This window comes from Mirounga leonina, unplaced genomic scaffold, assembly GCF_011800145.1.
Source record: "Mirounga leonina isolate KUSES-001 unplaced genomic scaffold, KU_Mleo_1.0 Mir_129, whole genome shotgun sequence".
NCBI lineage: Eukaryota > Metazoa > Chordata > Mammalia > Carnivora > Phocidae > Mirounga > Mirounga leonina.
Window position 1 is genome coordinate 60,939,166 of NW_023270323.1, and position 13,219 is coordinate 60,952,384.

General features: G+C 45.1%; 1 protein-coding gene across 3 annotated transcripts in view; it reads left to right on the forward strand.

Moving 5' to 3' along the window:
* SEL1L3 (SEL1L family member 3) overlaps positions 1–11,494 on the forward strand; it is a 99,823-nt gene extending 88,329 nt beyond the window's left edge. For 2 of the 3 annotated variants that reach the window (XM_035005194.1, XM_035005196.1), the window contains 4 exons: positions 338–465; positions 1,088–1,190; positions 1,271–1,343; positions 9,902–11,494. In XM_035005194.1, coding sequence (XP_034861085.1) covers positions 338–465; positions 1,088–1,190; positions 1,271–1,343; positions 9,902–10,035 — 438 coding nt within the window. In that variant the 3' untranslated portion in view covers positions 10,036–11,494. Of the gene's footprint in view, positions 1–337; positions 466–1,087; positions 1,191–1,270; positions 1,344–2,183; positions 4,079–9,901 lie in introns of those variants that run through there. The other variant, XM_035005195.1, reaches the window with a different exon arrangement.
* The last annotated feature ends 1,725 nt before the right edge of the window (positions 11,495–13,219 follow it).

A 13,219-nucleotide genomic window follows, 5' to 3' on the forward strand; every position in this document is an offset into this window, starting at 1 on the left:
TGTGGATGACACAAGGGCACGTTTTCCAGCGAGTTCTGTCTTGAGAGAATGAGCAAGAAAGGACAGATTCCCCTGGTTGACTGGCTTCTGAGCAGATGGGACACAGCATCTTCTGAAAGCCTCCTGGTTCTCCTGCAAATAAATTTCTCAGATGCATATACTTAGGGAAACAATCCATCAATGAAGATGACAAAACCATCTGGCTCAAGGGACTTAAAAACAAACAAACAAACAAACAAAAAACCTAGAGGTTGTAAAAGTTTACATTCTGATGAAGGGTGTGTGTCTGGGGTTTATTATAAGGAGTTGATGAGTTTGGTCTGTGGCTTGTTTTCAGGGATTTTTTAACCTGGCTCTGCTCATTGAGGAAGGTGCTATAATCCCACGTCATATTTTAGATTTCTTGGAAATTGACCCAACTATCCATTCTAATAACATCTCCATCCTCCAGGAACTGTATGAAAGGTGAGTTCGGAGCCTTCTTTAATCCTGTGGAGTCTGGGGGAACCCAAGTGGGTGGTGTTTGCTTCTTGGCTAAAGTCTGAGTTTCTCTTATTATGTAACGCCAGTGGTTATAAAAAGGGCTCGGGATTTGTTTTGATTCAAGAACACTCAGCTGGACCCAAACTATTTCCCTTTTTTAGCATCTGAGGCTTTCTATACAGAATGTGCTTGATCTGAAGTTAAAGTGCTGACCAAGGTTTTCCACGAGAGTGGAAAGAATAATGTGTCTGATTAGACCGTGCCTTTCTGCAAGATAGGGAAGCGTTCTGACGTCCGGACTTTGGACAGGCACTCGGACAGGAGATCCGCCTCTGGCAGATCTGTGTCGGGGTCCTCCTTGACCCATTAGCTTTTTACTGAGAACAAGACTCATCTTTTTCTGAGGCTTCTGCCAGCCAGGAGCCTGGAATCTCAGGACAGGCCCCAAACCCTTTAGAACGGGCTTCATGTCTTTGTTTTTCATCTCAAGTGTGCCCATTTGCCCAGAGCAGGAGGGGGGTTTGAGGATCTGACAACGAGGGTCATGGGTGATGCCCCCCAAGTTTGCCGATCCCTCGGGATTCCCTGTGCTTTTTGTCTGCAGGTGCTGGAGCCAGAGCAGTGAGGAGTCCTTCAGCCCCTGTTCCCTGGCCTGGCTTTACCTTCACCTGCGGCTCATCTGGGGTGCCGTCCTGCACTCTGCCCTGGTAGGTGCCGTCTCCCCCAGCCCTGCGCTCATGGCCCCTGCCCTTTGTCAGCCATCTGACTCATGCTTCGGATTCTGCAGATCTACTTTCTGGGAACCTTCCTTCTGTCTGTACTGATCGCCTGGACCGTGCAGTATTTCCAGTCTGTTTCAGGTAAAGATTTCTAAGAAGCTGGGACAATATAAAAATGTAGGGATTCTTTTTCCCTACAAAAAAAAAAAAAAAATAGAAAAAAAATGACACTCTCCCTCCTCATGCCCTTGACCATGCTATTTCCTTTCATTAGATGGGTCATTCACGGGGTGGAGGGCTTCCCCAGGGGGGTGTCATCATCTCTGGCTGATGGAAGGTCCCAATTATTGTTATATCTGTCAGAGTAAGCAAGGATTTTTTTTTAAATAAGAAGCTTCAGAAATTGAACCACAATGTCTTGTCCCATTGAAAATACATCCACTGTCAATATCCTACCTCCGTTACCTTAGAACCCAGCTCTGAAGCCCCCTCCAGTATGAATTCTTCCTATTTATTCCAGTCAAGGAATCAAATGTGTGGGATGATAAACAAGCACTCATGATGAGTAAACATACCCAGCCACATGGATTCAAAAGGAGCGGCTGAGGAGGAAGATGAAGTGGGCAGGTAGTTTAGCGTGATTTCCACTGGTCACTGTTATTTTTCCAAGCTAGCATAGGGCCATCGTTAAAGAGATGGACGCCACCGTAGCTTCTATGTGGGCTTGGAGTCCAGGCTTGGCTGCTCGTTAGCTGTGTGACTTATGGAGAGTTATTTCACCTTCCTGATCTCCCCATTTCCCAACAATAAAATTGGGTTATAATAGTCGCTATTTCCCAGGGATGTTCGAAGGGTTCAGTGAAAAAAATACACGTGACGCTTACCAAAGTGACTACTGCAGGTAGTCTTAGCCATTATATTTATCTGGCACATAAAACCCTCTCCGTCAATGTGAGCTCTTATGTCCGTCTCCCTTATCAGACCATAGGATGGAAGGCTTTCATGCATCTTGTGGAATATCTCACACTTAGTAGGTGCTCAAAGTTGCAAACCTCTGTCGGTGGAGAATTACAATTTTCCACCCTCTTGGACGGCTGCAGAAGGGCATGATCACTCCTGGAGACCAGGAGGGACATTTACAAACGGGCAAATTGGGACTGGACATGGCATCGTAACACGTGCTCAACCAGTTTGTGCAGCAGATAATGAAAAGCGAAAGGAGTGCGTCTCACCGCAGATTCGATGGTGGGAAGGAAGTCTCTGTTACAAGAGGCTAACACAGAATCATTTCCCTCTGATTAACCTGAGGTTAACAAGGAGCCATCAAAACCCGTCCAGAGCTGATGCCCCGTTGTATGCCGGCTTATAAATTTTCCTCATGCAAATTCTGTCCCATCCCTAAATTTGTTGCCAGGTAGAGCACATTTATTTTGCATCTTGTCAGTGTTTTCCATTTCAAATTATCTTTGTCATTTTTACTCTGTAGAAATATTGTTATGATTATTACAAATGCAATTCCGTTAGAGGAGCTGAAAATTGTCTTTATGATTTCATGCCAGCTGGTAGCCATGAAAATTCATGGGCTGGTGGAATTGCTTTTATCAGAAGTTGTCTCTTTTTCCTGTCTTCCTGTCTGCATTATCAGTCTCTCCACATTCTTGCCTCCCTGCCCCTCCTGCCCTTTGATATTTTTTTTCCCTTTGCTATGTATCCTTTGCTCTTTCGCATGTGTTCTTCATTTTTTTGCAAACTCGTTCACTTCCTGAGCATACCTCCTTGCGTGTTGCTGGCCTTAGACTAAGTCTGGATGGGCTCTTAAAGTTAATTTAATTCTATGCCCTTCATTTTGCAGATGAAGAAATTGAGGCCAAATAGATGAAGGGGTCTGCCCCAAATCACAAAATAATATCCAAGAAAGGACAGAGGGCAGCAGGATTTCAAACTTTTTCAGAATTGTGATACAGTTGACCCTTCAGCAATGGGGCGGGGGGGGAGCTGCTAAGGACCGACCTACCCTGCAGTTGAAATTCTGCATATAACTTTTAACTCCCCCAAAACTTCATTACTGCCTCCTGTTGACCAGAAGCCTCACCGAGAACATGAACAGTCAATTAACACATATTTTATATGTTATGCATATCATATACTATATTCTTACATTAGAGAAAAGAATTCGTTATTCAGAAAATCATAAGGAAGAGAAAGTCCATTCATGGTGCTGTACCGTGTTTATTAAAACAAAAAACCCCCAAAACAAAAAAACTTGTGAAAGTGGATCCATCCAGTCCAAAGCTGAATTAGTCAAAGGTCAACAGTATTTTGAACTAGTGGTTACCAAAAATAAATGAATAAATAAAATTAAATAAAATAGTGGTTACCATTCTGTCTCTGACCTATTGTTCCCTTATATAAAAAATATTTTGTAGCACGTTTTTGGTACCTTGAGATGAATGATAATTATCCTGCCTACACACATATTTTTAAAAGTAATTGCCCTAAAAGCAATATAAAGGAGAAATAAAAAGAAATGAATTATAATAAAATGACACATATTTTAATATGTGAATTCCAGCCCCATACTTCTTTACTGTAATGTGCACATGAATCACCCCAGGATTTTGTTTAATGCAGATTCTGATTCAGTGGGTCCAGGGGTTGGCTCTGGGATTCCACATTTCTAACAAGATTTGAGGTGATGTCCACGCTGTGGTTCCATGGGCCACACTTTGAGTAGGAAGGGCCTAGAAGAAAAAAAAAAAAAAATCTCCACGTTATTTCCAAAATGTGCCCTAAGTGGTGCCTACCAGCCCTGATAGAACTCGTGTTAAGAGTTAAAATACATAGTAAATTATTTTCATTTTTTTTTAAAGATTTTATTTATTTATTTGACAGAGAGAGAGACAGCGAGAGAGGGAACACAAGCAGGGGGAGTGGGAGAGGGAGAAGCAGGCTCCCCGCGGAGCAGGGAGCCCGATGCGGGGCTCGATCCCAGGACTCTGGGATCATGACCTGAGCCGAAGGCAGACGCTCAACAACTGAGCCACCCAGGTGCCTCTATTTTCATATTTTTAAAATCCTCAACATAAGTGCAAATTTGTCAATAACTTTGAAATAGGGGGAGTTGCGTGGCTCAGCCAGTTGAGTGTCTGCCTTTGGCTCAGGTCATGATCCTGCAGTCCTGGGATCCAGCCCCGCGTCGGGCTCCCTGCTCAGCGGGGAGTCTGCTTCTCCCTCTCCCTCTGCCCCTCCCCATGCTTGTGCTCTCTCTATCCAATGAATACATTTTTTAAAAAATCTTAAAAAAAAACAAAGCCCAACTTTGAAATAGGAAGGTACTCTGTCAGTGACTAGGCAATGGGGTGGGAGACAGGCAGGTTCAGAGGGGCAGGAGAGAAGACTGCTCAGAGGGCGAAGTTCCTAGGCCTGGTGCCTCGCCCAGGACCTGGTTGGTGCCTGAGGTCTCCTGACCTGCCCCGGGAAAAAGGGGCGCCCTCTAGCGGATGCTGGTGTGAAGCCGGCACAGGAACGAAGTCTGGGTGCTGAGTGACAGTTAAGAGGGACAAAATTTTGAAAGTCGGGAGCCTCCCTTAAGTAGCCTTGTGGAAGGATTCTGCTCTAAGTGAGGGATCTTTGGCATTTCGCGATTTGCATTTTTCCGGTCAGTTGTTTTTAAAAAATTAGTGATTTATTGTCAAACTTTTAAATTGAGCTGTCCATCCATTTTGCTTTCCGCTCCAACTACCTTCACTTTCCTCCTGAGTTTATATGCTCTGTGATATATAGTCCACACTCCACCGCGTTTGTCACGCTAAATTATCCCGTGTTCAGAAGGTTAGCAGTGTGGGATAGTAGCTAATAACACAGGCTCGAGGGTCATGCTGCTAAGGTTCTGGCCCTGCCACTCACTGCATGACCTTGGGCAGGGGAGGGAGCCCATCTGTGGCTCGGTTTCCCTTTCTGTAAAATAGTCACAATAGCGGTACACCTCCTTTCCAATGTAGTTGAGAGAAGCAAATAACCAGATAACACAGTGTAAAGTGCTTAGAACTCAACAGTGGTAGCTGGTCGCTCCCCAAGGAATCCTATCCTGGGGCATTCCACCTGCAATTAAAGCATGCTGACACCAAGTAGCGCCCGCACTTACCTAGCTTGGGTTATCTCAGGAACAGACACAATTCCCAGAGCCTCGTGGGTTTTTCTATGTTGTTAGACTCTTTCTACAACATCAAACTCTTTTTTTCAACTGTCTAAAAGATACTGACCAGGCTCTCAAGAGAGCCAAAACAAATATATGAAAAATATCGCACATCTCTTGTTTCCTTTAAGGGAACGTGTTTTTGTCTCCTGGCTTGCATTCTACCAGGCGGCTCAGTCTTTCTTGAGACCGATGGCTCTCAGGGGAGCGCCAGGGCCCCTGGGTCTTGGGGGGCAGTAGGACCACTCACATGACCACCAGTGGGATAGCAGAATGCACACTGCTCTGAGCCTCCTCTGTCCCTCCAAGTCCATTGGCTTTGCAGCTTCTGGTCACCTGGGAGTCCCACTGACTTTGCTGCTCACCTTTTTTCTCCCCATGCTTCCTGTCTGAGATTGCTGAGGGGGCAAGGTGAGGGCTTAGCTGCCGCCGGTACAACCCACAGACGGGCTCAGCCACTTGCCCAGGCTCCAGACACTCCTCTCCCTGCCTCACTGAGTCTCTGAAGAGCTCCTGCTTTCCCCTCCCTGTCGGGGCACCAATCATAATTGCCTTAATGGACTCAGGCTTTTGGAAAAAAAAAAAAAAAAAAAAAAAAAAAAACCAAAATCCCCAAAGCAAAGTATGTCTAGAACCATTTCCATTTCTGCCCTGCTGAAAGCCCCCCCAGAGACCGAGAAAGCATGGAGGCTGGCTGGCTGCCTGAAGGAAGGTAAAGAGAGGACAAAGGGGCAAAATGGAAGGTATCCTTCCAGAGAGTCTGGTCTTACCAATATTACTGGAAACTGGATGTCTCGGTAGAATGCACAGCGTAGAGCGAGACCTGCCGAGCTAGCAGCTCCTGGGTATGACCAGGTAACCTCTTAAACCAACGTCGTTCCAATTAAAACAGCTAGAATTGAAGCCAACTCGTTCTTTCTGCCCGAGTGGTTAGCCCAGTGGTCTTCGAAAACGGGTAGGATGATATGACCAAGATTAATTAAACCGTTTCTACTCTTTTCCTGTCCTCTACATTTCCAGTTAATGAGGTTGCTACTGAAATTACAGTGAAATGTCAGAAAGTGGCATTCATGAAAAAAGCAGAGGGCTTTAAGTCAGAGCTCTGTAACGGCGAGATTTCACTTTTCTCATTACCCTTGGCACTGACCCAGTAGCTTCACTCATGAGAAATGTTTAAAAAATGACATGAATCTTATCCTTGTCTTGGTGTCCCACTAGCTCCCGGGGCCCAGGTGAAGTAGGCTAGATCTTATTCATCGCATAGGACTTGCGGGGTTTCCCCCTCCCCACCCCATCACCCCCTTGGGCTCCATCTTTGTAAACATTCTACTATCTCAGAACTGACCCAGTATATCCCTTATATTCTTTTCTTTTATGTTCCCATCTGGTCATCTGGCAAGCAGACCTTTTTCCCGCGATGGTCCACAATAGGGGTTGACAAACCTTTTCTGCAAAGGGCCAGATAATAAACATTTGGGGCTTTGCGGGTCATCTCAACTACTCAGCTTTCATTATAGGGCCAAGGCGGCCACTGACCATACGTGAAAATGAGTGGGCATGGCTCGTTTCCAGTAAAACTTTACTATGGATGTGAAAATCTGAATCTCTTATGTTTTTCACCTGTCACGAAATCTTACTCCTCTCTTGATTTCTGTTCAACCATTTAAAAATGGAGAAACCATTCTTAGGCTGCAAGCCATCCGAAAACAGCCAGTCAGCCCCATTTGGCCCATAGGCTGCAGTCTGCCAAACCCTGGTCTACCCCACACAGGGCCAGCTTTCGATTATTCTCGCTCCTATACAGAAAATGGTCCCCCAAGCAGCAAGTAATACAAAAATCACTCTGATTTGGCTCTGAAATAGACTCTATAATTTTTCAAATAGCACACTTATTTTCCTGGTTACCTTGATTCCAGTCTGGTAATCAAATTAGCATGCATTCCAGGTGAGCAGAAACAAAGAGGCCACTTTAAAATTATGATGGGCTGTGGGGGGGCTTGTCCATTGATTGTGACCCCCCTGTTGGAAGGGGGAGCGTTCTCACGTGGGTAATAACAAATTTACTGTAGAAACATCAAGGATTTTTATTATGTTCTTACAAGAAGATTTAAATGGTGGCAAAGCCAATTATGCATTCCTTCTACATTTACACATTGGCACTTTTTGGTTTTAATCAGAAAACTGATTGCTGCTTTATCTTGTTACCATGGTGATTTAAACTTTTTTTCTTCTTCCCGGAGCTTGAAAAGGAAAAAACCGCATGCCTTAGTACTTTGTGAACTTCCTCAGAGATCATCAGAAAGATAAATCTCAGGGCCCAAGGGGGTCTTGGACACCATCCGATCCAAGTCCTTCAATTCACAGATGTGGACATTGAGACCCGTGAGATTCAAACATTTTAGGACTGAAATGTCTGCCACTCAGTACCTACCCCAAAGTCACCTGTTAGTGGCAGATAAATGAGACTCGCCCAGACCAGGTCTCCTGACTCTGGCCAATGGTCTTTGTACCACGTCACTGGGCCTCATGCTCCCTGCCATAGTTAGATCAGTGATGCTTTAACCTAGAAACAGCACATCATCATATAATACCCTGGCTCCTCCCCGTCCCACCAACCACCATCACTGTCCTGTTCTTTCAAAACCGTCTCTGGATCCACAAAATACTCTGTAGCTGTTGGAAGGGGTTCCTAGGAAATTCCATATCCAGAAAAGCCAGAGGCTTTGGAGCTCATTCCTGAAGTCCTTGGGATGGCCTCGTGGAGATGGAACTCTCGGAGAGTTCATTCTAGAAGTCAGATTGTCAATGTGGTGTCATCTTCTTAAAGTCGATACATTGCAGGATGGATACTGGGAACCTTTAAGAATGCCCCCACCTACTGAAAATTGTCTAAGACTCAGGGACTGCTGAGCTTGATTAAGATCACTAGCAGTTGTTTGCACAAACTCTGGCCACTGGGTTAGCCACACGTCACACTTGTCTGCAAACTGCTGCCCCCCTTATCACCGATGAAGAAACCACAGCTCAGAGAGGTTAAGTAACTTGCCTAAGATCACCCATTTGGTAAATGGCAGAGCCACATGACTCCTGGCTTCAAAGCTTTGCTGTCTTTCTTGCTTCAAAGTGTCTGCTGTTTTCAGAGGCTCCTGGGGCCTGAAAGAGAGCTAGAGGGATCCCAGACTCAGATGCGCCAACTGACTCTTTCATCAGTCCTGCAAGCCATGTCCCTGAAATTCATAAGTCTTAAAACACATTTCCAGGGTAAAAGAGATCGACTATCACTAGTACCAATGGTTAACATTTGTTGAGTAGCTGTGCGTGCCAGACGCTCTTCTGGGCACTTTAGATACATTAACTCTAGAGGAGAGTGGCCAGTTTCCAGATCCCACAGTCTTATGAGCCAGGATACTCTCAGCCTCAGTCTAGAAAGCAGGGCATATGCCCACTTCAGCACTACTGATATTTGGAGCTGGATCATTCTTTGGTGTAGGCAGGTTATCCCCGGCCTCTACCCATGGTCCACCAGCAGCCGCCTGCCCTCCAGTTGTGACCACCAAAAATGTCTACCAACGTTGCCAACTTTCCCCAGGAACCAAAATCGCCCTATTTGAAAACCACCGACATAAAGTACAAAACTTTATAAGCTTCCCTAATATTTATGGTGGTTCAACCTGCTTACTAAAGGTAGTTTGATAAATAATTAAACCAAGTAATTATGATTTCTGAGACTTATACACATTTATTTAAATAACATAATTTAAACCAAATTTGATACTTCATCCAATGGGAGTAAGAATGTGAATAAAACGAACACTCCTTTCTGATCGACTGGTATAATTCATGGCTTGCATTGCAAGAAAAAAAGAGGTGACCACAGGAGACATAGACCAGAGAGTCAGTCTTTTCTTTTTCTTTCTTTCTTTCTTTTTCTTTCTTTCTCTTTCTTTCTTTCTTTCTTTCTTTCTTTCTTTCTTTCTTTCTTTCTTTCTTTCTTTCTTTCTTCTTTCTTTCTTTCTTTCTTTCTTTCTTTCTTTCTTTCTTTCTTTCTTTTTCTTCCTTCCTTCCTTCCTTCCTTCCTTCCTTCCTTTCTTTCTCTTTCTTTTTTCTCCCCTTCCCTTCCTTCCTTCCTTCCTTCCTTCCTTCCTTCCTTCCTTCCTTCCTTCCTTCCTTCCTTCTTTCCTTCCTTTCTCTCTCTCTCTCTCTCTTTCTTTTTTAAAAAATGCAAACCTTTGCCTGGAAGTCACAGCATAAATGCAGAACTTAGAATCCCAAGATGTCAGAACCGTCAGAGATCTTTGCACATCTATTCCTATCTGCCATTTTATAGGAGGGGACACCAAAGTTCAAGGAATCTAGATAATGGGTATAGAGTCACTTAATCTATTAGTGTCAGGGCCACTGGACTAGAAGCATCTGCCCTGGCTTGCTAGGGTCTAGGTGTTGTTGTGTGTCCTGCATGCACTGCTTTGAATATTCAGTACCTGCTATCCATGTGTCTCTGCAGCCAGTGGTTCCCGTCTGACACCAGCCCGGGCCTCCGCAGACCCCACAGCTCCCACCGCAAGTCCAGCTGTGACTCCAGCTGCAGATGCCTCCGCTCAGGACCAGCCCACAGTCACTACTAACACAGAGCCTTGAGAGGGAACTCTCTCTGGATGAGAGAGAAGCCCGTCAGCAGCTGGTATTGGAAAGCTGGGGCTAGGGCATTATACTGATAAACATCTTACATTTCATGTCAACTGGATGCGAATTTTGCACTTGGTGTCTTTTTTTTTTTTTAATACAATTATAAGGAAGTACCCAGAGCAGGCAGTGGGTAAACCAAAGGTTATCACACAAATACAAGGAACACCCTGATCACAGGGGTGTGTTGGGGAGGTTGACTGGGTCACTGCAGAGTCCATCCCTAGTGACCGTGTGTATGGGGGGAGGGGGTCATAGTCTGCCTTGTGGCGTATCCAAATCCTTACACACCGAGATGTATTTTAAGAATCTTAGCCCCTTGTTCGTTCCCTGTCATTAAAGTACTGAAAATTGTGACCTCTCCACCAGTTAGAGACTATTTCGGGGTGTGTGTTGGCCACAGCCCTGCTCCTCAACGTCCAAAAGGCAGATTTCAATTTGACTTCCAAGGCCCAGCAGGTGTAAGGCACCTTGAAAGAAATCAGTTGTGGCTGGAGAGGCAGGGAAGGCGACGGCTTTGTAAATGGGTTCACATTCTTCTCCTTGACTTTTTCTAGGGTCGTGCTTCCGGATCATTCAATGACATTGTTGGATATCATTTCCTTTTCAATTGAATCCATAAAATAACATTTAGAAAATTCTTAGTATTTAACTGTAGTTTTCTCCATGAATTACCCATTAGAATAGACTGGCGGCAGTGGAATATGCAGGAAATAAGCCTTTAGCTCATAGTTCCATCCCTACCCCTTACGCCTGCCTGAGTCTGTGGAAGGGCGCGCGTGTGTGTGCGTGTGTGCGTGTGAGAGACAGAAAGAAAGAGAGGAAGAGGGAGAGCAGACTGTCCCTTCACTGTATGCTGCTAAGGTAGTAAATAAATCAGTAATGCAATATTGTGGGTCCAAACTACTCTTTGCACTACTTTATTTACAGTAGTAAATAAAAATTATTTTTATACCGTTGACTCCTGGGATGTGGCTTTCTTGCTTTTTTGTAGTTACTGTTGTCTTCATACAAAGTCCTAAGGTCCATGCATGCTCCTCAAGGAGGCAAAAAAAAAAAGAGTGCTCCTGCTGAGAGGGATTATTTCTGATAACCCATGAATGTTTACAGATATGAAGGTGGAAGGCGGCTCCTCTACAGGGGTCCCACGCTCGGAGCCTGGCCCCTGTGATGTTTGCATGGTTCCAGATGTTGCTTCAGGGCTTCTGGCTACGTTGGCGCTGTATTTATATCAGTTCTGGGTGACGTCTGTGGTCCGTGTTCTTTCTCCTCTGTGTGTCATGTAGACTGTTCTTGTTTTACCAAAAGTTGTCTTCCCTGCTTGCAAGAGAGCCAGACTTTGGAGTCCGATGGCCCTGGATTCAGATTCTGATTCTGTAACTTTCTAGCTCAATAAACTTGGGTGAGTGATTAACCCTCTCTGAGACCCTCTGTTTATAAAATAAGGACCATAAAATCCACCTCTCCCGACTTTCCATGCAGCTTAAATGACATAATGTAGGTAAAACCCCCAACACAGTGTCCTAAGCATGGTTTGTTGTTATTTTTATTAGAAAGAAAAGTCTGAGGGGGCGTCTGGCTGGCGCAGCTGGTAGAGCATGCAACTCTTGATCTCAGGGTTGTAAGTTCGATCCCCACATTGGGTGTAGAGATTACTTAAAAATAAAATCTTAAAAAAAAAAAAAAGAAAGAAAGAAAGAAAAGAAAGAGAGGTCTTAGGGTCCAGATAAAGGGCTCTTTGCTCTACCTGGATCCTCTCTTCATGGCAAACACTCACTCTTCAGTGGCTGGGATCATAAGAGTGCAGATGGCTCACTGGGAATTGCCATCAGCTCTAGGGACCTGCCCAAGGTTATGTCCTTGCAAGAGCACCTCATGGCCAATGACTTGTTGATATAGGGCAGGCTTTCTCAACCTCAGAACTATTGACATGTGGGACCAGATGGCTCTTGGTTGTAGGGGCTGCCTTGTGCATTGTAGGATATTTAGCAGCAGCATCCCTGGGCCCTACCCACTAGATGCCAGCACTGTATGCACCCCCCACCACCCACACACACCCATCGCCCAGTCGTGACAGCCAAAAATATGTCCAGACCTTGCCAAATGTTCTGGGGGGTGGGATGGCAGGAAGGAATCACCTCCTGCCACCCTTCACCTTCAGAATGACCTATGTAGGAAAAAAGGCTTTTTGCCTCATTTTGGAACAGCCCTGTAGGGCCATCCCAACTCCAGAACACCACCTTGATGGCAACCTCATTCTAGTTCAATTTCTCCCTCTACCTAATTCTGCCTTCCTTGTTTTTGTGTAGGATTTCCTGACACTGGTCCCATAAAACTTCACATGCAACCCTGTATCTCAGAGTCTATTTCCAAGGTACAGAGCTATGATTAGTCTGCTAGAGCTGCCATAACAAAGTATCACAGATGGGCGTGCTTAACCAACAGATACGTATTTCCTCACAGTTTTGGAGCCTGGAAGTCCAAAATCAAGGTGCAGCCGGGCTGTTTTCTTCTGAAGCCTCTCTTCTTGGCTTCTAGATGGCCACCTTCTTCCGATGTCTTCACAAGGTCTTCCCTCTGTGTGTGACTGTGTCCTCATCTCCTCTTTTGAGGACATCAGTCATATTGGATCAGAGTCTACCCTAATGACCTCATTTTACCTTAATGATCTCTGTTACGGCCCCATCTCTGAATACAACCACATTCTGAGATACTGACTGACTTCAGTGTGAGAATGTTGGGAGGACACAATTCAGCCCATAACACCAACCTGAGACACTGTCGGAGGTGGCTTAGTTCCAGAACATGGGCTCATGGGAGCCATCCTGATCTGAGACAGTTGTCCAAACATGCTCATCTCCAGGTCATGCTGTAAAGAGCTGGAGTTGTTCCAGCATCAAACTACTGCAGATGAAGCTGGTAGGTAGGTCACACAACAGTTAATGTCCCAGCTTAGGCACCTGTTCTCTTGGGAGTTCTCAGCTTGTATGATCTGGGTCTAGCTCGCACCTTCTCAAGCCTCAACCTCCCTCTTCTCTCCTCAAATTCTAAATTCACTTCCTATGAGCCTAGTGTTAGGCTGACTGGAATAGAATCCTGAACAATGAAGTCAACTTGGGGTGAGGGTGGGAAAAGGAAT